Source organism: Dipodomys ordii, unplaced genomic scaffold (genome assembly GCF_000151885.1).
Source record: "Dipodomys ordii isolate 6190 unplaced genomic scaffold, Dord_2.0 Scaffold183, whole genome shotgun sequence".
Taxonomy (NCBI): domain Eukaryota; kingdom Metazoa; phylum Chordata; class Mammalia; order Rodentia; family Heteromyidae; genus Dipodomys; species Dipodomys ordii.
Window position 1 is genome coordinate 3,654,213 of NW_012267399.1, and position 27,494 is coordinate 3,681,706.

The 27,494-nt window shown below is 36.2% G+C and overlaps 1 protein-coding gene across 2 annotated transcripts in view; it reads right to left on the bottom strand.

Annotated features, from left to right (window-relative positions):
* Far1 (fatty acyl CoA reductase 1) overlaps window positions 1-27,494 on the bottom strand; it is a 56,299-nt gene that overhangs the window by 23,225 nt on the left and 5,580 nt on the right. For both annotated transcript variants that reach the window (XM_013034136.1, XM_013034135.1), the window contains exons 2-4: window positions 16,678-16,804; window positions 8,458-8,653; window positions 5,681-5,856 (exon numbers count right to left, since the gene is read on the bottom strand). In XM_013034136.1, coding sequence (XP_012889590.1) covers window positions 5,681-5,856; window positions 8,458-8,646 — 365 coding nt within the window. In that variant the 5' untranslated portion in view covers window positions 8,647-8,653; window positions 16,678-16,804. The remainder of the gene's footprint in view (window positions 1-5,680; window positions 5,857-8,457; window positions 8,654-16,677; window positions 16,805-27,494) is intronic.

Sequence of the window (27,494 nt, forward strand, 5' to 3'; positions counted from 1 at the left end):
CCAATGGCTCACGCCTGTAATCCTGGCTACTCAGGAGGCTGAGATCTGAGGATCACTGTTCAAAAACAGCCTTGGCAGGAAAGTCCATGAGACTCTTATCTCCAATAAACCACCAGAAAACCTGAGGTGGCACTGTGGCTCAAGTGGTGGAGCACTAGCCTTGAGCTGAACAGCTGAGGGACAGCACCCAGGCCCAGAGTTCAAGCCCCAGGACTGACAGAAAAAAAAAAAAGTGAGAGATTTACAGAGATTAGTACAATAAATCTGTTAAAACAGTATGTGTAAGATCCAAAATGATCTACACATTCCCTTCTGGGAATTCATTTAAAGTAAATTTTACAAAAGCAGGAACATATATTCAGGAAAGAATTCAATGAAGCATTCTATTAATAACAAAAGCACAGAGAGTCCAAATATTCACCATGAACGAACAGGTTAAATAAAGAATACAGCCATTCAAATAATCCTATAAAAACTATGAAAAGGTGGAAATCTTTATGAATAATACAAAAATGCTTACACTGTGATGTAAAGCAGGATTATGAAGAAAGCTCTAGAATCAGACTGAGTTTAAATGTTGGTGTGATCTACCTAAGAGCTAAAGTATAAAGCTTTTCAATCACTTGGAGCCTCAGTTTCCTCACCTATAAATGGAAACAGTACTTGCTTGTAATCTCAGCTTCTTAGAAAATAAATTTAAGAGGACTGCAGTTTGAGACAAGCCCTGGCAAAAGTCAGTAAGACCTTACCCCCAAAAAACAAGCTACATATTGTGTGTGGTTCATGTCTATAATCTCAGCTACAGGAAAGGTACAGGTAGAGTGATTGAGGAGGAGGTCCAAAGCTGGCTCTCAGGCAATAGTACAAAACACTATCTGAAAAATAACTAAAGCAAAAAGGCTGAAGACAGAGTCCAAGTAGCAGAACATGTACCTAACTAGTAAGTGCAACTTTCTGGTACAAGCTCCAGCAAGACTGGAAAATAAAAATAAAAATAAAATAGCAAGCAAGTACTTAGTATTATTCCTAATAGTCTCCAAAGAAGCAGCCAATGAATACTAAGATAAAGAATGAGTGAGTAGTTTTGTTTCTTATTTTGTAATGGTTGATTAAGAAATCTTTTGCACCACATGGTAACCATAGTTGTTAATGTTGTATTATAGAAAATCACTAAAAGCAGATTTTAAATGTTGTACAGCAAAAATGTGAGGCTATGCATATATTAGCTCAATTTAGTCATTCCATGTATTTCAAGACACCATGTGTTCTACACAATAAACATAAAACTTTGATTAATTAAAAATTAATAAAAAGGGGGATATAATACAAATAATAAAACAGGAAGACTGTTACATTCCTGGTGATACTGCAAATTAATATTACTCATCTAAAACGAACTGTGAAAAAGTATCTGAATTACAGAGGTGCTGTATATCTAATTAGCCTAATTTTCAAAGAAATAACTTACTTGGACTCAAATTTTTCAAAAAAGAAATTAAAATTCAGTAAGTTCATTATACAAAGTCAAAGTTACAGACTGTTATATATCAACATGACAATATCATGTCATTAAAATACTCAAATTATACACATTAAAAATTGAAAATATGGCTGGGCATTGGTGGGTCGTGCCTATAATCCTAGCTCCTCAGGAGGCTGAGATCTGAGGATCACGGTTCAAAGCCAGCCCGGGCAGGAGAGACCGTGAGACTCCTATCTCCAATAAACCACAACCGGAAGTGCGCTGTAGCTCAAGTGGTAGAGCGCTCACCCTGAGCTGAAGAGCTAAGGGACAGCACCCAGGCCCAGAGTTCAAGCCCCAAGACCGACCAAAAAAAAAAAAATTGAAAATATGGAAGTTGTTTTTTTATAAAAAGAAAAACTAGAAAGTTTATGTTCACAGTTAGGTAAAAACAATATACATTAACACAGAAATCAAAAAGAAGTTTTTATAAAAACTGAAAATAAGCTATGAGTACTTTTCTGAAATACTTATATTAACAATAGTTAGACAGGAAAAAAAAAACACCAAAACTATTCTTTTGAAAGGCCAGGATATGGCAGATAGAATCTAGCCCATCTGATTTTATAGCAGTACTTTGATGTCTATCTTGTTTGCAAAACAATTAGAATGGGGAGGATACTGTTTGGGAAGAGGTATACTGAGAATATTTTGTTACAAGTTCCCTAGAACTGGACAGTGAGTTCTGGGTCACCAGAAACAAAGAGTAATTCATGAAAGAACACACACACACACACACACACACCAGAGTTCTCTTGTACCTTTTTTTTTTTCCTTTTAATAGTATCTGAGGTACTATTAAAAAAAAATCACTAGAAGAAAATTTTAACTGAAATTGAAGTGGTGGACTTAAAATCATGTGTGTACTTTCTTTTCCCTAGTAAGTATGTGTGTGTTTGGGGGTGGGGGTGGAAGGATGGTGATCTGCTCAAATGGATAGCCAGTAAGAAAGACATTTCAGAGAGAAAACTAGCTATAGGAAGATTAGGGAATGTGCTATTTTCTTTTGCATTTGCAAAACAATGGGGATAGAGCAATGCTTTGGTCCAAGTTCACAAGGGATACTCTATTACTTATCTTGAGGATGGTGATAGTGTTTCTGGGTCATTTGAAAAGAAAAGAACCACTTGAGACACACACACGCCTGTGCCTTGCTTCTCTCTACTTCATTTGTACCTAACAGCCCAAATCTGAAGCCACTTTTGTACTCAGTTAACCTTACTCCATTTTGCAAGTTAATTTTTTCAGGCTCTTAAGTGTTAGATCAGAAAGTATTTAGTACTAAACAAAAATAATACTATCATTATATTTTGGCTACAGTGAATCATGAAAGCATTTTAAGACAGGCTTTTGGTAAATGATAGGTTGAGCAAATTATAATATAGTCCCATGCTAAAGTAGAAAGAAACCACTCCTTCCCTCCCAAACCCCCCCCCCAAAAAAAAGAAAAATAAGCAACTTGAACTGCCAATCAATTTTTTTTGTCCTCTACAGATAACCCAAGTTCTTCAAAAACCACTCCTGGGTCATATCATCAGATTCTTAACAAGATTTGAAAAGACTTCTTGCAAAGTACATTTCAATTAAGTTCCTTAAGCTATTTGTTTTATGGGATTTTTGTTTTGTTTTGTTTGCCAGTACTGGGGCTTGAACTCAGGGCCTGGGCACAATCCCCGAGCTTCTTTTGCTCAAGGTTAGCACTCTACCACTTGAACCACAGCATCATTTTTGGCCTTTCCTGTTTATGTGGTACTGGAGAATCGAACCCAGGGCTTCATGCATACTAGGCAAGCACTCTACCACTAAGCTACATTCCCAGCCCCCTCAAGCTATTTTGATGTCTTTTTCCCACTCTTTTCATCCCAGAGAAAAATGACTGATCCTATCACTGTTGTAAAGCCTGCTTAAAACAAACCAACAGCAAGCCTCAATACAGTAACATAACAGTAATGGAGGTATGAAATCAATCTCAAGGAAGAACAGTATCTTTTGGGGGGGAAGGGGAGGGAATAGTTGTGGGGCTTGAACTTAGGGCTTGAGTGCTGTCTCTGTGCTTTTTCACTCAAGGCTAGCACTCTACCAACTTTGAGCCGCAGCACCATTTCTGGTTTCCTGGGGGTTAATTGGAGATAAGTATCAGGGACTCTCCTGACTGGCAGGATTCAAACTATGATCTCAGCCTCCTGAGTAGCAGGTGTGAGCCACCAGTGCCCCAAAGCGGTACTTTTAAAGATGTTTCTAAAGCCTATTCTCAGAGTACTTGTTCTAAAAGTACAATCAAAATAAAGTCCAACAGCGACTCATCACACACACCCAATACTCTTGTTAGAAATGAGGATTCCAGGGTGTTATTCCACATATAGAAAGTCAGAATTTGGCAAGTACAGCCCAAGAGTCTGTATTTTAAAACATTTTCCAGTTATTTATTTAATTTTATTTTGAGGATAGAAAAGGGCAGGTAATAGCTGTAATACTTTTGTTTTTATGCTAGACTTTTCTATGCCAATACTGAAGACAAGTTCGCAGGCCAAAAAAGAACCAGAACAACCAGTCAACACAAAATTACCACCAAAAACTAGGATTGGGTCTATGCCCTTCCTTGCATTTTCAAGTAAATCTTAAGATTTAACACATTCTAAAGTTTGTAAAGCATTTCCTTAATCTTAATCTTTTCTAATCATAAATATTTACTTCTGTTTCTTTTGGAAACCTTCATCCATATACATGTTCTGGGCCTTTATAACCCAGACTTACCCCCATTTCTTTTGTTTTGGGGGGGAGGGGTTTAGTTGTTGGTTTGTTTGGGGTTTTTTTGGTCAGTCATGGGGCTTGAACTCTGGGCCTGGGCACTGTCCTGAGCTCTTCAGCTCAAGGCTAGCACTCTACCACTTGAGCCACAGTGCCACTTCTGGCCTTTTCTGTTTATGTGGTGCCAAGGAATCAAACCCAGGGCCTCATGTGTGCAAGGCATGCACTCTACCACTGAGCCACCTTCGCAGCCCAACTAACTCCATTTCTAAAACCTCAGATATAGTTTTCCCTAAACCATCCAAGCTTTCCTTAGACTATTTTTTTTGTCCTCATTATGGTATGCAGTTTCCTGTTACATCTCTACTCTCAATGGTACTGCTCCTGCCCTACCTTAGGAATACAAGACCTCATTACTACTTAAATAACTCTATTACCCTCACTTTTTGATAGTATGATTATCATTCTTGCTACCAATTTTTTACTATTTCAATATGTGTGTAACTTCTCTTGGTTTCTTTCTAAGACATTGTACATGATGTAGTAAAATCTGAATGTGCCCCCAACCTAACAGTACAAGTTTGTGGTTTTGTGCCATTTTATATTTGTGGGTTAACTGAACATAGTTATGAAGAGTAACTGTTCTGAGAGTAACTATTATAGACCTACCTCCGGTATTTTAGAATGTCTAGCCCAAATCTATTGTTGTCCTATTACCATTCAGATGTCAATACTCATTAAAATTGCTTTACAGAAACAGTAATTTTGATGTACTATCTAGAGGTAGGTCACTGAATATGCATGTTTCACAAGGAAGAGAAAAATAGTTCATATCTATCCCTTTCCCTATGATCTTTTCAATAAAACAAGAAATAATGAAAGAGGCCCACTTAATTGCAGCTTTGCTCATTACCTAAGGGGACCATTCACTACATTCCTACAAGTACTGTAATGTGGTCCTTCTTGTAAAGGTTACTTAGGTGAGTTTCACTCTAATTAATTCTGTCTATTAACAAGTCAAATTCCCCTTTAAGAGCATCTAATTTTCTCCTTTAAGTCAATGATGCCTAGACCACAATTAAATCTTTTTTTTCTCAAAATCACACTAAGCTTTATATAGCCATGTGAATTCTTCTTTTGATTATGGAAAAAATAATGAAAGATGGAAATATGGGAGGAAAATCTGTTACAGTGACCATTTAGTATTAATTAATTTTAGGAAAAAATAATGTACTGGCTAAAATTGCAGACTACCATGTGTGGTGGTCTACATCCATCATCTCAGGACTTGGGTGGACAGTTTTAAATCACTTCCACTAAAATATAAAATTAAATATAGAATATACCTATTTCATTAAAATTAAATTTTCTAGTATGAAGTTCAAATATTACATAAATATCTGTACTTACCTTAAATTTTCATTAAATCTTACTGTAGCTGCACAGTGGAATATAATATTGGTGGAATCTATGATGGCCTCTTTATCTTCCTCACTAAGAGCCAGTTTAGGTTGGGTGAGTTCACTGTTGATTGCTATAATTTTCTCTCTAAAATCTGAATTTTCATCTCTCAATCTGTCAAAGAGCTTTCAAAGAAGAAAAGTACATTTTTGGAATATTGTTTTTCCACTTTCTAGCATACATTACATATCCTCTCCTCTTTTACCTACCAAGAAATACTATTTAAAAAAAAAAAAAACAACTTACCAAAATACAATTCCTAAGTGCTTTTCTTAGAAAAAACACCCATTATCCAAACTTTATAGCTATGGAATTTTGAGACTTAAAGATCTCAGGCAATATGCCACCAAGCCAGTTGTCTGCAAATCAATATGAACTATAAAGGCCTTGAGTAATAATATTATTCCTCAAAACAGACATCATTGTAGACATTAGGATAAACTTTTAAAATGTTCACTCAGATTTCTAAATTCCAAACCTTAATTTATCACTTTATGTAATACTTACTTTGCTTTTATTCTCCAAAGTACATCTATATACATATCTTTAGTATCTATCTTCCCTCTAACATTCCTCACTATTTCACTCCTCACTGGGTCCTTCTTAAATAGAAAAAGATTTAACTAAGTATTTAAGAAAACAAGGAAATGGACTTTCCCTCAAGTTTAGATGTTGGTGGTAAAAAGTATATGAGTGCCTGGACAATGGCAATGCAGTGTTATAAGATATAAAAAGAGGACTAACACATAGCAGTTAACTAACTTAATACTTATTAAATGGAATAGGAAAAAATTATTTATCCAGCTTAAGAACACTACATATAGGTTGTTCTCAGAAGAAACATTCAAGCTGAGATCTGGTGAGGGAAAAGGGGCCTTGAGATTATATAGTTAGAGGCAACAACACCTGGACTTGACCAATTACTGGATTTGAAGGATAAGAAATACAGAAAATTGTGTTAGGGCAGGAAGTACATCTATTTTGCTAACTAAATTATCATATATCAGAAAACCTGGCAAGGCAGTCTTTATAAATATTTGTTAAGTGAATAAATTCACTAGATTGGAAACACTGTAAAAAAGTCAGTACAGTTTTGAAGATTCAAGTTCAGTCTTAGAAACGGTTGAGTTGGTTCATATAGTGCCTATATGAAACCTCAGAAGAAAGGTCTAAGTAGAAATGATTGACTTTCCAAAGTAGAATTAACTTCCTTATTCCCTTTTAGTTGTGAAATCAAAGCCACTTGGGGGGAAAGAAATGCAATAAGCAAAGCACATAGCTCCTTGACTTAGCTGAAGATGAAAACCAAACACCTGCTGGGATGTGAGAGAACACTATACTTAATATCGATGGTGACAAGATGGTGGTGTTTGGCCACTCTGGGAAGTGACACGAGAAACTATATCTTGCACTTGGTCCTTGGGCCACAAATGAAGATGTGTGAGCAATAAAAAAAAAAAAAAAAGAAATGATTGACTTTGTAGGTCTGGAATTCTGAGGGGAGAGAGAAAGACACACCAACATAAATGGTACTAATCACAGAGTAGAAGAGATCATCCAGATAGCAACAGCAATGAAAACCTAAGATTGAAACTAGCTATTTTCAAGGACTAGCATGGTGCCACAAGCCTCTAATCCCAGCTATGTATGTAGTGGTTTAAGGATCGCCTGGGTAAAAAGGTTAGAAAGACCTTGTCTCAAAAGATCAGGCTGGGGTAATATATGCTTATAATTCCAGAGGCTAGAGACAAATCAGGAGGTTCAAGACTAGATCAGGAAAAAAAGTTATGTAAGACTCCATTTCAACAAATAAGCAGTGTTGTGTCTGTCATCCCACTAGTCAGAAGATAGAGGTTGGAGAATCCTAGCGCAAAGATGGCTTCCAGAAAAAGCAGGAGAGACTATCCCTGAAAAATAAACTGAGAAAAGGGCTGAAGGTATGGTTCAAGTGGCAAAGTACTTGCCTCATGAGTTCAAATCTAACTTAAAGCCAGCCATTCAACTCACATAAAACAAAGCAGGTTTTGTAAGCACCTCACTGGACCTAGTAAGAAGAGATCAAGGCCTAGGATAGAAACACAGTGGGTTTTTTGTAAGTACTAATTGAGCTTAGAGCTTTCTAATTCAAGCTTACAGTCAATGAATGTCAGATGAATGCACTCATTTTGAGAGAATTTACAAGCAAGCATATTTTAATGTTAAGATAATTTTATTCTAGCTTATTTTGTTTTTCTTATCAGCTTTTCTAAAGGTATGAAATGTGCTATTTTATATAACCTCTTTGTCATCTGTGAAAAGGGAGTAATGTCTTCTTTACCCCCAATACTGTTATGAGGGGCAATTCTGGTTCTTAGAAATTTTGAAACAAATCAAGCATAATTTCACATACAACAGGTGGTTCAAAACTACCTAATTATTACCTGAAGACTACTATCCAGTAATAACAAATAACCTACCTTAAATATTCTAAAACCATACTTTAAATGTTTTTAAGCAAAAGGTTATTAAAACTTATTAGAAAATGTTTCCCATTATAGAAGCTTTTTTTCCTACTGTTTTGTAAATTGTATCCAATTTATTGCCATCTTTTAACAATTTAGCTACAATGTTTTTCAATAATGATTTTAGGATACTGAAGAAATAAAACCAAGCTGGTGATGTTTACCATAATCACATGCACAAGCACCTGCTTTTTACTCCTGCCAATGATCATTTTCCACACTTACCTTGCTACTAAGGATCTCTTCTACCCGCTCCTGGGGTGTCTGTCCAGCTTTCTGCCTCACCAAAACGTATACTGAATTCACCTTAGGACAAGACCTCAGTAACTTTTCCAAAAGCACCTTTCCTAGGAAACCAGTAGCTCCTGTGAGGAGGACATTCTTGCCTTCATAGTATTCTGGAATTGAAACCATTTTTACCCTAAGAGAAACAAGACAACTTCACATTAGTTAAAGGATTTATGTTCAATCTCACAAAAAGAAAAAAATCTCGTTAGTCACATATTTTAAAAGAATGACATAAGTCAAGATTGACTATTAGCAAGATAGGACTCTAACCTCTGATTCATTGTAGTACAGTGCTAAGAAAGAAGAAACTGCAGCTTATTCTAACCTTGTTTATCTCATGGGTTACCTTGGACAAGTCACCTTTTCTGGGCCGATGTTTCTTTGATGTACTAAATGTTGTCAAAAATGCCTTCTAACAATAAGAATCCAAATCTTTATTCAATCTCAGTTAAGCCCTAAAAACAATGGAATGGTGTTCTTCTCTTCCCTAAGGAATTTAGAACAGAATAACACTGAATAGAAATCAGCAGTAAGACTCAATTGTCTGGCTAGTATACACTGGAGGTGTTATGTATACCTATGATTATCAGTCCTTTCTCCTACATGTTTATTGGTGACAATAAATCCAAAATGGTATTTTATTTCTCTTCTGTAAATAAGGCATAATACATAGGCTAACTTAACCTTCCAATCCAAATCCCACTGAAACAGTAGAAAGGATCCACTAACAAAATAAATGAACAGCTATGACAAATGGGGTGGGGGAGGGAGGCAGGATACATGCAGTTAGCCAAAAATTAAGTGCTTGTTAACAGTATAAGCTGCTATATTTATACAACAGAATATCTGGAAGCAATGAAAATGAAGGAACTATTGCTACATACAACATAAATATATCTCACAAAAAGAAGACTGGACCATCGTCTGACTATCCAAAGCCAAAATCTCTCCCACCTAGCCTCTGGGAGGAGTTGATGACCCATAATCCTCTTGTTTTTCCACCAAAAAACTTTACTGGCGCTAAATATTTTTAAAACCCAGTTTCTAGAGGTTAATGACACACTATTCCAGTTTCTTGGGAAATCCTTCCTTTCAGACTCCAATCAAAGTCTGAGGGCTTGGGACTCTCAGGGCAGCCATTCTTTCTTGAGATGCCTGCCAAGTGTCCCCTCTCAAGTGTGTACTTTCACTTTGTTCTGTAGTAATAAACATGTTCCTGTTAAGTCAAAAACAAAATAAAACAAAACAAATTAAAAACCAAATAGGTTGACTATATGTCCTGCTCTGCTTAGAACTAGATTGAGTTATGGCCAGTATGATGGTAATTGCTTATATTTCCAGCACTCAAACTTAATTTTTAATAGAGTCCTCTTTTCACAAAAAAAAGTCTCAATTACAAGAATACTCTAGTTGTAAACTGCTTCAGTTTACAACTTCAATAACTGAAGGCCTAATTAGAGCTACATAATATTAAAGTTAAAATGCTAAGAACTTCATATGAGAGATATGAAAACTAATTCTACAATACAAGTAAAATCTGATAGCTATTAATGAAAATTACATACTAGATTTGTTTGTTATAGCTAACTTCCTGAGCATTTTCTTTGTTGTTGTTGCTGTCTGTCATGGGACTTGAACTCAGAGCCTGGACACTGTCCTTGAGCTTTTTCACTCAATGTTAGCACTCTACCACTTTTGAGCTACAATGCCACTTCTAGTTTTTGAGTGGCTAATTGGAGATAAGAGTCTCACAGGGACTTTCATGCCCAGGCTGGCTTTGAACAGTGATCCTCAGATCTCCATCTTCTGAAGAGCTAGGATTACAGGCATAAGCCACCAGTGTCCAGCTTCCTAAACATTTTCTGGTATGAATTTTTTACAACAAATATTAAGCACAAATGAGTTACCATACTTCATGAGTGGAAATAGAGTTCTTATAAAAGGGACTCTAAGCCAGGGTAGTGGCTCACACCTATAATCCTAGCTACTCAGGATGCTGAGATCTTGAAAATTGTAGTTCAAGGTCAGCCCAGGCAGGAAAGTCCATGAGACTCTCATCTCCAAGTAACCATCAGAAAACCAAAAGTAGAGCTGTGGCTCAAAGTGGTAGAGCCCTAGCCTTAAGCAAAAAAAGCTCAAGGACCATGCCTAGGTTCTGAGTTCAAGCCCCAGGACAACCAAATAATAATAATAGTAATCAGTGATAACTTCAGCAGAACAGACATAGACCAAGCAATATGACAGACAGGTGCTGACACAACATCATTCATGATACCAGCAGTAAATGAGATGAAGTTCTATAGGTGCATCAATAATCTCATTCATGCTAACAGAACACATACAATATACAACAAACATTCAAACTATCATCAGAATTAGAACAGCTAGAAAGATACTGTTCTACACAGAAAACAAATCTCATCTCAGTACTGAAAGATCAGGTTCTGCCAATATATAAACTGCTTCCTGATAAATAAGGTATGCTTGGTTGAAACAAACTTTCTAGCTTACTTAGTTAATAGCAAAAGATAAACCTTAGGGCTGAACCTAGAAGGTCAGAGTTGGACGCATAATTCCTTCATCTCCAAAGTACATAGATCCATACACCTCTATCTCAGAGCATTTGTGTGAGAATTAAGTGTCACAAATATGCTAAAAACAAAAACAAGACTAATTGGTTGCTGGTGGCTCAGCACCTATAATCCTAGCAACTCAGGAGGCTGAGATTTGAGAATTGCAGATCAAAACCAGCCAGGCAGAAATATCCCCATGAGACTCCTAACCACTTAGAAACTGGAAGTGGACTTGGTTCTAAGTGGTTGAGTACTAGGCCTTGAGCAAAAGAGCTCAGTGATAGCACCCATACCCTGAGTTCAAGCCCCACACTGACAAAAAACAAAAAACAAAAAACAAAACTCTCAAAACTAGAAACATGATTAAAATGCCATACTCATTTTCTCTTTATATCTGTGACAGTGTGATCTTTCAGCAAATGGTATAATCCACAATATTTCCAAAATAGTCTGAAAAAAAATGTCTCCCTCTTTCCCTCTCTACTTTCCTGATAAAAGTTTTAATTCTTTCTTAGCCAAGAATTATTTAGGCTCAAAAAAATAAAGTATTATCCAAGTAGGATCAAAAGCTATTTTGTCTCTGGATTGACATGCACACATACTCTTACTGACTGGAAGTCTTCAAATTTACTTATCAGTATTGTGAGAAATACCTAACCATTACCTAAGTTAGGAAATCAGGTTTTATCGTCACAGAGCAATTTTAGAGGTACAACATATGCATGAAATCCCTCTAACCACTGTTGTTCTTAAACTTGTAGTCAATAATACAGAGCAACTAGAGACATCATAATGTTACTAACACAATAGAAATGTATGTAATCATTTACAAAAACTATTTCTTCTTGGGAATACAAGATACAAACATACACAGACATAAGTGTTAATGTCATGATAAAATCTCCCCCATATCAAATATATTGGCACCAAAATTTCAAGGAAGTATTATTTGCAACATTCTAAAAGTAGAAAAGCATCAACAACCCATCAGCTATATAACATATAAATTCTACACGACAATGAACTTAAAAGAGGTCTCAAATATTAGCTAAAGAACCCAGATATAAAGGTATATTTATTTTTATTATAATATTTAATATTATACCTCACACCTTACCCTACTGAAGAGCTAGGATTATAGAGGTGAGCCAGCAAGAAGTTTATTTATTTATTTATTTATTTTGTTGGTTATGGGGCTTGAACTCTGGGCCTGGGCACTGGCCCTCAGCTCTTCAGCTCAAGGCTAGCACTCTACCACTTGAGCCACAGCACCACTTCTAGCTTTCTGAGTGGTTATTGGAGAAAAGAGTTTCACGGACTTTCCTGCCTGGGCTGGCTTTGAACCATGATCCTAAGATCTCACCCTTCTGAGTAGCTAGGATTACAGGCATGAGCCACCGGCACCCGGCAAGAAGTTTATTTTTTAAAGATGTTATTTCCTACATTAAAAAGTGCTATATCATAATGCCCTTTCCTGAACCCATTATTTATAGTCTTATAAGAAGCAATCCAATTTTTACTCCTTTTTTATTAGTTTATTAACTGAACAAAAGGATTTCACTGATATTTCCATACATGCACATAATATACTTTTTTCACTACAAATTTACTTGTTTATTAGTATTGTGAGAAACACCTAATTATCACCAACAAATAAATATATAAAATTATAAACATTTTATACTTCATAAAATGATCTAAAATAACGCATATTTATAAAAGACTATTTGTTCAGGTGCACAGTAGAGAATGATTTTATAATTTCAAGTAGGTTATTCAAATGTTTTCATTTCAATGTATATAAAAATATTCCCAATGTATAGAAACTGGATTTACTAATGGTTGTACATGTTATCTATTTGAAAAACATGTGAAGTAGATATGGATTCCCACTATTACTTTCTTATTCTATCTCTCCCCCCTTTTAAAGTAAAAGGAGGGATTAAAAAGATAAAAACAAAGAACAACCAAAAGTACTTGAAAGTACAAATTTTTCTCTCAATTAGCCATTCTTTACTACCTGTCTTAACAACTCACTTTCAGCCTTACTTAGAAAAAAAATTGACAAATAAGACAAAATTGTAGTAAGGGTACTCCTTCTGCTAATCTTGCTAAACATATTCTATTTCTTTATTAGATTACAAGCATTTTAGATTAAAAGCCATATAGTTACTTATATATAAAAGTATTGATGAATAAGCTTTGAGTTTTCTTAGTGAAGTTTGACAGGTTTCCCTCCTTGGAATAATGTTGAGATTGACATGGGATGTACTTCTCTTCCATGTCCTGAGGGACTGCTTCCTTAGCAATGTTTTCATGTTCATAAAGTAGTCAAGTGCCCAGAACTACCCAATATAGTACTGTACTCAAGTGGAGACTGGTGATCTATATGTAGCTTCCTATATTGTGATTTACTACACACAATAACTGAGAAAAGATCTTTATTTTTTTCCATTTCGATGCATACTATTTAATATGATCAGAGGCCAACAAAGGATCTTTATAAAGACTCAGTTTCACGTTTTAGCTGCTTTAAATTTATTTAGAGAATCTAAGCACTGAATATGAAAGTCTCAAATTGGGTATCTAGTCATTCAATCTAGCTTTCTATAAATATTGACTACCTATAGCTATTCCTAAAAGTAGCTTCTATTGTTTTCTTTTTATTAATACTAGCTCCTCTACATCTTTAGCATGCGAACGAATTCATAGCCAAAGCCCATTTCATGGACATTATAAGGTCAACAAATGAACAAAGAATAAAATATTTTGCCTATCTTGTAAAATTTTATTTAACTTTTTATTTAACACAGCCACATGCAATTCTGCTGTCATTGATTTTCTAATTCTGTTTATCTTATTCTATACCTCAGCTGGAAAACTACTTGGCAGGAACACCGAAGAGAAATCAAACAGTAGAAAATTAAGCTAAATGATTTCTTACTGCCCCTTAGAGGCATGACTTAAATAAAAGAAAAATAACTTGAAATACCTTTCTAAAGAGAAGATTAAGGCCATGATATTCTAAACTAGAAGTTGGCAAAAGTTTCTGAAAATGTCTAAATAGTAAGCATTCTTAATTTTGTGGGCTTTTCTCAGTACCAACTTCTCAACTCTACTATTATAGCATAAAGGCAGTTTCTGTGGTTCCAAAATGTTTGGCCCTACCAAAATTCCTGCTAAAGTTAAATCCCCGTGTGAGTTACTGAGTAAAAAGTAATCTATTATGCTTAGAGGTGGGGACTTCAGGAACTGAGGATTAGAGTCATCAAGGGAGAAACCCCATGATTGATTAAGACAGAAAGATAATGGAGGATAAGAAATTCACGTACACTTCCTGTCTCTTGTTAGGTGATGGCTTGCACTGTATCACCTTGAGACTCTGCCTACAAAAGACCATCACCAGATGCAGTCCCTTGAGCCTTACAACTGTGAGATAAATAGTTCCTTTATGAAGTCACCCAGTGTGAATTTACAATAACATTTCATTTATAATATAATTTCATTTATAATAACACAAACAGACTAACATAGGGACCACAGACAACAAATGGGCATGGCTATGTTCCAATAAAACTTTAAATACAGGGGCTAGGAAGGTGTCTCAGTGGTAGAGCGCTTGCCTTGCATGCATGAGGCCCTGGGTTTGATTCCTCAGCACCACATAAGCAAAAAGAAAAAAGCTGGAAGTGGCGCTGTGGCTCAAGTGGTAGAGCACTAGCCTTGAGCTGAAGAGCTGAGGGACAGCACCCAGGCCCAGAGTTCAGGCCCCACGACTGGACCCAAAAAAACACACACACACACACACAAAAAAAAACTTTAAATACAGGAAGCCAGTTTGTAGGACATAGTTCGCCAATTCCATTCTCAATAATGACTTCCAATATTCTGCATTCAGAAAAAAGCATCAATGGAAAACCAGTGCTGTCTAAAAACACATTGTGATTTAACTACTACTATTTTTACAAGACAATATACAGGAAGATGAACATGTGACAATAACAGCAATGATTGTTCCCAGCTACAATGCTGGAAACAAAGACTGACCTGGCCTGGCACCAGTGGCTCACTCCTGTAATCCTAGAGACTCAGGAGGCTGAGATCTGAGGATCCAAGTTCAAAGCCAACCTGGGCAATAAAGTATGTGAGATTCTTATCTCAAATTAATCACTAGAAAAGGCTCTGTGGTTCTAAGTGGTAGAGTGCTAGCCTTGAGCAAAAAAGTAAATAAAAAGCTCAGGGACAATGACACCTTGATTTCTATCATCTACAGTCTCGAGACAACAAATTTCTGTAATCTTGTTTTCATTCTAGTCCTGGGGCTTGAACTCAGAGCCTATGTGCTGTTTTGAGCTTCTTTTGCTCAAGGCTAGAGCTCTACCACTTGAGGAGGAGCTCCATTTTTGGCTTTTGTTGTTGTTCTTAGTTTACTGGTGATAACAGTCTCATGAACTTTCCTGGCTGTGCTTGCTTCAAACCTCAATACTCTGATCTCAGCCACCTGAGTTGTGTGAGTCATTAGTGCCTGGCAAACTTCTGTAATGTAAAGTAGTCAAATTTGTAGAAACGTTGTTAAAACTTCTCTAGGAAACTATCAGAAGGCCAAATACCATAGGGACTACAATTATGGCCCAGAACAAAAGGATTTCTAAAGATGATTCATACACTTTTTAAAATTATATACATATATAATAAATATACACAAAGACATTTGTAGTTACAAAAAATGCACTATTAAATGGAAGAACTTTCAAATGGGTACAAGAAATAGCATAAAGTTTTTCAGGATGGCTTATGAACATGTACTGATTACATATCTATATATTTACAAATCTCAATATGTAATGGCAGATGCAGGCAAAGTAGTATTCTGGTTATCTATCACTATACAACAAAATTACTCAAGTCTTTTGCCTCTCCCAATGAGGTATTTTGAGCTTTCTTATACAGAGTAATTACAAGCTAAAGTTAATGACTTAAACATCAGAATTCCAATAAGCTAGTAGAAGCTCTTTAACCTTTTCTGACCTAGTCTTGAAAGTCATCACAGTGTAACTTTTATCATGTTCTATTGCCTCTAAGAGATCTGAAGATAGGCCAAATTCAAGAGACCATAAACCTTACCTCAGGATGGTTGAGTACCCTGGTGGCTTTTAAATAGTACAACTGTGCCTCTAATTTGTATCTCTTGGTGCTGACTACTCTTGAGTAATGGACTAATAGGTTTTTTGTATAAGAGTTTACAAGAAAAATAAATGAAGACAGATCTTCATACCTTTGAATTCTGAAAGCTAGAGTTCATACCCCTGTAGTACTATAGCTGCTGACAGTTACCTTGAAGCCTTGAAAACCAGCCTTTTCTTCAGGGCTGGGAGGTGTAGCTAGCTCAGTGATAGAGAACTTGCTCAGTATGCACAAGAGCATGTTTTCCAACAAAAAGCTTTGCAGTTTTTCCCAGTAACCTGTATACCATAATAAATCTGAAGTTTGTGTAGTCTTTCACAATGCACACCAATCATTGTAACCATGAAACCAAATATCATGAGCCCAATACAAAAAGATGTTTGGCCAAAGTAGGACTTACTTAGAACCCTCTGGGCTCCTTAAGGAAGACAGACCACTTCAAAAGGATCAGCACTCCCTCTCCTGTGCTCCTCAAGGTGACGTGGGAGTAATCAGTAGTCTCTGGGTCTCTTCTTCAGTCACCAAATCTGTGAAAGGACAATAGTGTCATTTAGTTTAACAATCATAATTGGTTTTATTTCCTATTCTATAAAACAACACTTCATTCTATAAAACAAAACAAGTACTTCCATAGACTGAGCAAAAGAGGCTCTGTTTGTTTCTCTCTCAGTAGTTTTCTGCTTTTATTTATTTATTTTTCTTTCCCTTGAGATGAGTTCTGACTATGTAATACAGGCTGGCATTCAACTCAAGAACTTCCTGCTTGGAGGACTTAGTACAGGTGTAATGCCCAGCTTAAGAGGTCAGGTACTTTTGGGATTTTCTTTTCAAGTAGTACTAAGCTTAAGTCTAGGAGGTTACACTGTCTAGTAACACTCCAAGGCACACCCATAGCAGTTTTTTGCTTTTAGTCATTTTTTTTACAAAGATGTTGTGATTTTGCCCAGGGCCAGCTTCAGACCTATCATATGATAGGTCTCTCATATAGATAAGGCTATAAGTGCCAGCTACCCTTGGCACTAGCTTATTTAGATTGGGTTTGCTAATTTTTTGCCTTAGCTGGCCTCAAATCTTGATCTTTCTGCACTGTGTATTTGGGATTACAGATTTCCCCCAGAATCAAGAGTTTGATTTTATAAAAGAAAGAAAAAAAGAAAGAAAGAAAGAAAGAAAGGAAGGAAGGAAGGAAGGAAGGAAAGACAGAAAGAAGGAAAGAAAGAGAAAGAGAAAAAGAAAGAGAAAAAAAGAGTGAAAGAAAGAGGAAGGAAGGGAGGAAGAAAGGGAGGGAAGGAGAGAGGGAGGCAGGAAGGGAAAGAAAATGAAAAGATGGATGAAGCAGAAACACAGAATGTGATTGGTGATTTTAATAAAGTTACTTTCCTTGTAAAGTGGAAAAGGTAAATAGATTAGAAAAATAACTGATTGGCTAACATCAGGTTACTTAGAGAGTCAGGGGTATGGCTCAGTGGTAAGAATGCTAGCCTAGCATTCATGAGTCCCTGGGTTCAATCTCTAGCACTACAAAATAAATCAGGCTAGTTAATGTTTTCCTTATTTGTATTAAGGCAGAGATAACTTTACTATCATATCAAATGAAACTAGGCTATTTGGGAAATATGACTGTTACTGGTCTAATCCAGATTTCTCAGAAATCACACAAGCAGCTTAGTTTCTGCTTGGTGCTATGGAACTATTATATGAGTGATTCCACTTTGATTTTCAGTCTGGTATGTTAGGGCATAGTATAAGACCTTAATCCAAACAGTGACCTCCTGTGAATTTTTTTAACAAACAAGACTGATACAAAAAAAAAAAAAACTAGCCAGGCGCTGGTGGCTCACGCCTGTAATCCTAGCTATTCAGGAGGCTGAGATCTGAGGATCACGGTTCAAAGCCAGCCCGGGCAGGAAAGACCATGAGACTCCTATCTCCAATAAACCACCAGAGAACCGGAAGTGGCGCTGTAGCTCAAGTGGTAGAGCGCGCGCCTTGAGCTGAAGAGCTGAGGGACAGAGCCCAGGCCCAGAGTTCAAGCCCCACGACCAACAAAAAAAAAACAAAAACTGTTTCTTTTAATTAAGACTGTTAAGTACCCTCTCTGTTAGTATACACTGTTAAGATTTCCTCCTTGGAGCCGGGAGCTGGAGGCTCAAGCCTGTAATCCTAGCTACTCAGGAGGCTGAGATCTGAGGATCACAGTTTAAAGCCAGCCTGGGCAGGAAAGTCTGTGAGACTCTTATCTCCAATAAACCACTAAAAAACCGGAAGTGGTACTGTGGCTCAAGTGGTAGAGCACTCGCCTTGAGCTGAAGAGCATAGGGACAAGTGCCCAGACCCAGAGTTCAAGCCCCACGACAGACCAAAAAAAAAAAAAAAAAAAGATTTCCTCCTTGGGGGCATATCTGGAACCAGAGGTCCAGTTAATGTCTTTTCTACTATATTTTGATAACTACAGATTTTTTAAATTAATGACAAATAAAATTGCATATGTTTATTATATGCCAATAAATGTTTCAAACCATATACACCATGGATTCTTTAGATAGTGTTTTGGTTAAGGCTCAACATAAAACTTCTTATGAAAATAAGCAACAAATAAAAATCCTAAATGCAAACTCGAAGTATACAAACTACTTACTGTAGTTAAGTACAAATAATGGATGATTTTTTTCTTTTTTCAAAAATTAAGGCTTATCAGGCATTTTTCCACAAACAAAAGAATAGCTCTAGCGTCTTGGTTAACATTGCTTTCTTCAATAAAAGATGCTAGTGTCCAACACTGTTCTAAGCACCCATTGAAGTAGATATAATGGCCACTCTGTTTGCCTACACAGGCACTGATAGAACAATATCTAACTGCCCTATTTTCACCAATGTCTAAGGTATTTCTTCTTAGTGAGTTCATTAGTTCTCAGGCCACTGCATAACTATTTTGTACATTAATGTACAAAACTGTTGCTCCATAGCATGGTACTTTCACAGGCCTAAAATATGCCTATGACATTATTCTAAAAAATGTTATGTTTTATATGTTCAGCTCCTGTATCAGGGAAGGGAAAGGAAAAAGAAAGAAAGAGGAAACAAAGGAAAAGGAAAGCGAAAAGGGAAAGGGAAAGGGAAAATGATAGGGATGGAAAGGAAATGGAAGGAAAAAGGGAGAGAGAAGAAGGAGGGAAGAGGAAGGAGAAGAGAAAGGATGGGAAAGGAGAAATCAACTTCATCTAAGAGGAAATTTTAATATGGCATTAAAATCACATGCTTTGCAGAAATCTTAAAAATTGCAGTAATATCAATTTTCTTTTGTTCCTGTTTCTAAAGTTCAAGGCCCAAACTGATAGGCTAATAATTTCTCTACTATAAAGCCTATCAGAAAGGGCTATGTTCACTTTACACATAGCTTGTTAATACAGAATAATAAATAGGAAAAAATGTTCATAATAGCTCACGTAATTATATTACTGAGATTGGGGGAGGAGGTATCCCACTGTTTGGAAAAATACATTTCATTTTAGGGAGAATACATTCATTTAAAGAGTGTTTCCCTTTATTTTTTAAGATAAAACTATTATTCTATCTTTACTCCTTACCTTAATAAAAATGTTTTCATATTAAGATAAAAAAATTTATCATAGCTGGGCATCTGTGGCTCATGCTTGTAATCCTAGCTACTTAGGAGGCTGAGATTTGAGGATCAGGGTTCAAAGCCATACTGGGCAGGAAACTGGGAGACTCTTATCTCCAATAAACCACCAGAAAATCGGAAGTGGCACTGTGGCTCATGTGGTAGAACACTGGCCTTGAACTGAAGAGCTGAGGGACAGTACCCAGGCCCAGAGTCCAAGCCCCACAACTGACCAAAAAAACAACAACAAAAAAATGAATCCTAGTATTATTATAGTATTATCAGAATGAAAGTGTTCAGGTCACACTAAACTTTTAAGTATATTACTAAATATGGATCTTTCAAATTTTGCAAACACAGCAATCAAATATCCTGTTTTACTTAAAAATCCATAAAAGTAAATAATTCAAATTACTCAGTAAAACTGATGTTACATTAAAATGTATCTTGTTTATCTGGAATAGACTATACATAGATTATAGGTTTGCTCAAAAACTGCCTCATGTAAATTACTAAGTTTATATCACATGTAGTTTAATTCAAGTCCAATTCACCAAAAGTAACCTCTCAAAAATAAGTAAAATTAGAATTTTGCTAAGGTATGAAGTGCTCTGAAGATCCTGCTTCATTGATATTCTATATTACCTCTCTAATTCTGTTGTGTATCCTTTTTCAGGTACCTTCTGAATCTGTTCTTAATAGGGAAACTAAAAACAGTCCTTCAGTCCTCCAAGGAAATTTTGAGGTAAATGGGACAGGGAACTCTATACTTCATATCTAATCAGATTAGCAAGGCATATTAGCATATCAATGACAAAAGGTACAGGTAAAGAAACTCAAGAGAACTCTAAAGCCCTTAGCCATGCTGAAAGAGTCTCTACCACACATTCACACTCAAAAGTTACAATTTTTTTTTAAGCACTGGGGATTGAACTAAGGGCCTACCACGTGAGCCACATTCCCAGTCTTTTTGCTTATTAGTGTACTTTCAGATAGGGTCTTGCACTTTTGTCAGGACTAGACTTTGACCCTTCCTCTTCTTTCTACCTCCCAAGTAGCTAGTATTGCAGGTTAGGACAGTATGGCAGTTTTCTGTGAGAAGGAATAGCTTCAGGAATGTCTTTAAATGACTAAATCCCACCACAAACCCTCTTGTCAAAAGTATTTTCTTATATAGAAACAACCCAGATGCCCCACAACAGATAAGTAAACCCAAAAATGTGGGTACCTATGCACAATGGTATTTTACACAGCCACCAGAAAGAATAAAATAATGCCATTTGCAGGGAAATGGATGGAACTAGAACAAATCATGTTAAATGAGGTAAGCTAAGATCAGAGAGACAAAACAGTGCATGTTCTCCCCAATATGCAGAAGTTAGATCTAAAATGCATTGGAATATGACAAATGACACAGGATTCTAGATACTCACATACAGTGAGACCAAAAGAGGAAATGTTAGGAGAAAAATCAAAAAAGTGCAATACCCGAAAGCCTCTTCACATGCAAATAAAATAATATATATTTACTGAAATGAATGCCAAAGATATGAAAACAAGGGACTTTTTTCTTAAATTTTTTTTCTTTTTCTGATGACTCTGTATTCTTTACCTTATATACAGGGTGTTTATGTGCACATCTGTGGGAGAGTGAGGGGAGGTACTGAGTCCGAGGAATAAGAAAAGTGCAGCAATGGAGTGCACTAGAAATTGATGAAAGTGAACTATTCATGGGTGGAGAAGAGAGGTAGGGAATGGAGAGAATGGAGGAATATTTAATGCTGTACACAAATTTACATACCCAACATATGTAAATGTAACCGTGCTGTATATCACCTCTAAAATAACAATAAAGTAAATTTAAAAAAATAAACCTACTTAAAAGGCAGAAAAAAAAACATTTTCTTAGTTTATCTTTAAAACTTTTCAAAGTTCATAGTCACATCATGCAACTAAATACTATCAAGCAGATAATCAAACCAAAAAGATATAAAAATGAGAGTAGTGTTAATAAGCCCTGAAATTGTGGGCTATTACACTAAGGATGGGGTGAAAGTATGGCAACATAAACATCGGGGTATAAAAATTCAAGAAATTCTTAGTCAATTTATCAAAGTCACAGTGCTAAAAACTTAAGCAATTTCCTCTTGTGGATACTGAGATCTAGACTGGAGATGCCAAATTTTTCAAACACATAAAAAGACTAAAAAATTCAAAGCAATGAATTACTACACTGTTGATATAACCAAGTGACTTTGTGGCAAGCAAAATAACTTTTCTAGTCACTTTCTTAATTCACTGAAGAGGAAGGAGGCTCCAGGCTCTTAAGTATGTACTTCTACCACTATCCATTAGAATGAGTTGTTTCCAGGTCTTACAATACTTACGGAATTATTAACTCAAAAGGTTATCACTAACTCAACGAATATTTATCATTTTTAGGCTAGCTCTGCAGTTATAAGTCCCACTATCAGCTAATTTTCAGGATTCTTACTCTGTATTCTGTTTATGCTAATAAACATTACCATGGCTATAATATAAATACAATCCAAAAGTTTTCAAAACCCTATTTTCTTTAGCAACACTGAGATTTGAATTCAGGGCCTTGTTAGGCAGGTGTTCTACCACTTGTGCCACAACCCAGACATTTTGCTTTTAGGTATTTTTTACAATATGATATTGTGTTTATGCCCAGGGCTAGCCTGGATCTTGATCCTATTTATGCTTCACCAGTAGCTGGAATGACAGATGTAGACCACACGTTGGCTTTTTTTTTTTCATTGATTAAGATGGGCATTTCAACTTCTTTCTCAGGTAGCCCTTGAACCACAATCTTCCATATCCTAGACTACCTAGCAGCTATAATTACAAATATGAAACCTTATACCCAAACTAAAAAACACATTTTCAAAGTAACTTATTTAAGACTATCCTTCCAAACTAAGTTGATGATGATTCTCAGGGGTTCCTGAGAATGACCACTGAGAACCAATTCTTTGCCCGCCAAAAACCCTGTATTATTTGTAGAGGTTATTTCAACACAAATCTAAACCTCAAGATGCTTTAACAAATCCTTCCCTCCAGACATCTTAACTGTTTAGTAGCAAGGTATGTCAAAGAATATTCTTCCTTTATCTCTTGGAGAAAATAAACTATTTAAGCATTTATCCATTCTTAAATATTATTCTTCCTATGAATTCAGATAGACAGTAACCATATCTCATGTATATAAAGTACCATAAATCTACTCCAAAATATTTTGTAAAATCATTCCTATGTATTTATTAAACTGGCTTTATTTCCAAGCATGGTGGTACACACTTGTAATCTGAGTGTGCTTAGACAGGTCTGAAAATTCAAGGCCAGTCTGAACTACAGAGCAATATTTTAGTCTCCAAAAATACAAAAATAAAATAAAATGGCTATGGCTTGTTTTGCCCTAAGAATCCAATTAAGAACTGGGCTAATTTGCCAGGTGCTGATGGCTCACACCTGTTATCCTAGCTACTTGGGAGGCTGAGATCCAGAGGATCAAGGTTTGAAGCTGGATGAAGCAGAAAGTCCATGAGATTGCCTCCAAAATAACTAGCAAAAAGCAGGATTTGAAGTATGGCTCCAATGATAGAGCATCTATTTAGCAAGTCATGGAACTCCAAGTCCAAACCTCAATACCTGAAAGATTATTAGACTTTGCCAGAGAACCACACAGACATCCAAGTACAGAGAACAAAGAAAGGTTTATTGCTGGGAAAGGGGGCCAGTAAGTGCCCTTCTCACAAGGGAGAAGTGAGAAGAAGCACTGGCTATTGTCTACGGTGACCTATATAACCTAGGAGGTTTAGGAGGGGCTAGATGGGGCTAGGAGGCAGAGACCCTGGTGTGGATGTGTGGGCCAGGGGCTTCATCATGGCGGACTAGGATTTATGGCTGCTATCCAAATAATAGATAAGGGGTCCTGCAGCTGCCCAGATCTGAAGGTCACTCTAAGGGGCTCTTGCTGCCTTAGATGGTGGCAGCTGCCCCAGAGAAGTGCCATCCCAAGGTAAAGGGGATTGGAAGTTGATTATTTACTGCCTTTACTACATGGGCCTAGTGTTGCCTAGGAAGGGAGCATGCTAAGCTGTGGAGAAGGGAAGGAGTATGCTAAGCTATGGGAAGAGAGCTAACAGTACTGGAAAAAAAGCAAACAAAAAAATGTAAAAGATCTGCATTATGGAATATACTTTAAGATTTTATTATTAGAATACTTCATAATAAGATATAACAGAAACTAAATCCAAAGAGTTTCTAAATCCAAAGAGATCTCAAAAACTGAAATAAACAACATATTTCAAATTAATGTTAAAATTGTCACATGGTTGTCAAATGCTTAGTACTTACTAAGTTAAATGCTTGTGTATTCACAAAAAAAGCTACCACTTAGTTTCAAAGTGACTTATATTTGAGAGCTAATTGGCAGATACCCATGTTCTAGCCAAAGTAGATCTGTTTTTACATATGGTGTAAGATATTTAGAAGACATTGATACTTTTTAACAGAATGTGCCACATAGTTCACCAGGGCCAATGATATAATCACAAAGTGCACTAGTTTTTAATACAGCAACTGGCTTTTATCAAGAACTGAGGTAAGACCACTACCATGCCAATATTTGTACAGGTCTAAAAAATGAAAAGGTACAGATTTACATAGAACTTATTCTGTTGAGTTAAAGTTGGATTTTTTCCTAACTATATCCTTTATCCATGTGATCACCATCACTTCCCTCCCTAAATGTCCTTTCTCATGTCTACAGCTATCAATACAACTTACATTTCAAAACAATGCCAATTTCCAATTAAAAGTCTCTCTCTACCAATATAACACTACATTCTGTTTCGTAATCATACCTTGTATATTCAGTGTCCACCCTTATATAGCTGTCAAAATACATAAGTAAAATGTACAAGTCTTATGAGATGAGAAATACTTTTAGAAAATGCAAATGAGTGACTCTTAAGAAAAAACAGATAAAGTGTTCAAGTCTCAAACTATGCTAACATGAACAAATTTTCATCTCACTTGGTAATCAAGTGTCTACAATCAGCTGTATTGTCATAACTGCTTTTATTAATGCCCAGTATATACTACATTATATGGTAACACTTAAAAAAAATCTGTTTCAAACTAAAGAGGAAAGAGGTAGAAGCAAGACTGGCCACAAGCTCACAATTGATAAGGTTGGTGATGTATGCACTGTTAGCAATTTTAACCTATTTATTTTTGTGCCAGTTCTACAGGGTGTGGACACTGTCCTTAAGTATTTTTGCTCAAGTCTAGAGCTTTACCACTTGAGCCAAAGCTCCATTTCTGGCTTTTGAAACTTAAGAGATACTTGTACATTCCTGCCCCAGCAGTCTTCAAACTGTAATCCTCAGATCTCAACCTCCTGAATAGCAAGGATTATAGGCATGACCCAACAGCATCTAGCTTTTAATAGCAATTTTTATTAATACAAGTTTACAGAAGAAGTTTACCTTTAACAGCTTCTTAAGATAGGTCCAGGGGCTGGGAAGTTGGCTCAGTGGTAGAGTGTTTGCCTTGCATGCCTGAGGCTCTGGGTTTGATTCCTCAGCACCATATAAGCAGAAAAAAGCCAGAAGTGGCACTGTGGCTCAAGTGGTAGGGCACTAGCCTTGAGCTGAAGAGCTGAGGGACAACGCCCAGGCCCAGAGTTCAGCCCCCACAACCGACAAAAAAAAAAAAAAAAGATAGGTCCAGTAGTTTTCTTCTTTAAATTGCCCAGAATAGAGCAAAAGAGTTTAAATTTACTAAACACAATTCATTCTTTAGGCACCAACTACTTTCAATAAAATATCAATTTTTTTATTTTGCAGTGCATGCTATAAAAGTACTCTGTAACTCAGGAATATTCCCAGACCTATATGGTTTCTTATAAGCTGAAATAAAACATCAATTATTCATTTATTCACTAATGATTTAATGGGTACCTGCTTTCTAAGACAACTCTGTCAAAGTAAATGTAGGATATTAAAAATAATACATCCTCTCTAATACATCAAAAATCTAACTATACCCTCAGGGATCAATGACAAGTATGGCAGGCAGAGAAGACAAAGAGCAAGAAGTAATGATACAAATTTAAAGAAAGGCACTTAACCTAAGGTATACATGGTCTTAACTAGAAGAGAGGGCAGACTTGCTCAAGTTCAACTGTCTTAAAAGTTCTCCCCTTTTCACCATGAAGCCCAATGAGGGGACCTGACTTACCCATAGTTATATACCAACTTGCTAACAAACTCAACATTAAAACTCAAATCTGCTGATTCACAATTCAATATCAATTTCCTACATTATTTCACTTTTTTCTATACCATATTAACTAATGACAATGAAAAATCTTATTAATATTTTCTGTTAATTCTAGATCCTATAAGTGATAGGATAATTAAGAGGAGGGGACTGGGAAGAAAATGAACACAACAAATTTCTGAGAATGTTATACATATGTACATCCACCACATTTCAATTCTGAGCTATATTTGACTTTAAGACAGTATCCATTTCATAAACATTTTGAAACAAACACTATAAAATCACTATCACTTATTTAGAGGCAATCACAAAGCAACAAACACTTTGAGTAGGAATCCCATCTTCTAACCTATTCAAGAAGCATTTTTTTAGTTTTAAGTATTAATATAAAAAAATCCTTATTTGTCTCATATGCCTGAGTTCTGAGTTAGAAAATGTAAGGTTTGATAGGTTGGGTTTGTTTTTTTGTTTGTTTTTTTTGGCAGGGGGGATTGGAGGATGGTGGGGCAGAGTACCATTAATGTAGCCCAAGCTGGCCTGGATTTTGTGATCTTCCTGCCTCAGCTACCAAAGCCTGCGATTACAGGTGAGTACTACACAGCCTGACAATGTTTTAGCCTAGTTCTGCCACTTTGCTCTCAACCTTTGAAAAGTTACTAATTTCTGACCCTCACTTTCTTTGTCTGTGAAATGGGATAAGGTATAAGTATTCAATGCAATCCTTTACCTAAGGAACACAGTACAGTCTAAAAAGAGCCTAACAAGCAGAAATCACATTAATATTAAGCTTCCTTTCATAATCCCTATGGGCCAAATGAATTTTAAACTAAAAACAAGATTGCTTTAAAAGTTTCTTTCTCCTTCATTTAGAAAATTGGAATCAAACTGTTTTGGTCCCTAGAGAAAATCCTACTAGTTTATTTGAGGAATAATTACCTGATAAGACAGGCTTATTTTCTTAATATTTGTTTGAGAATAAAACACTGATAAATTTCTAGCCATTTAAATTGATTAGTTACATATAAATTATGCCCATAATACTTTCATACTATTTAATTTTTTTATTGTGAAAATACTGTACAGAGGGGTTACAATTACATGGGCAAGATAATGAGTACATTTCTTATCAAGCATTGTAGCGTCCTCCTTTGTTTCCCCTTCCCATCCCTTCCCATCCTCCCCCCCCCCTCCTTCCCCCCCCCAATCCTCCCTGCCTCCCTCCTCCCCCCTCCATGAAAGTTGTAAAGTTTGTTTTCCACATAACGACTTGTACATCTCAT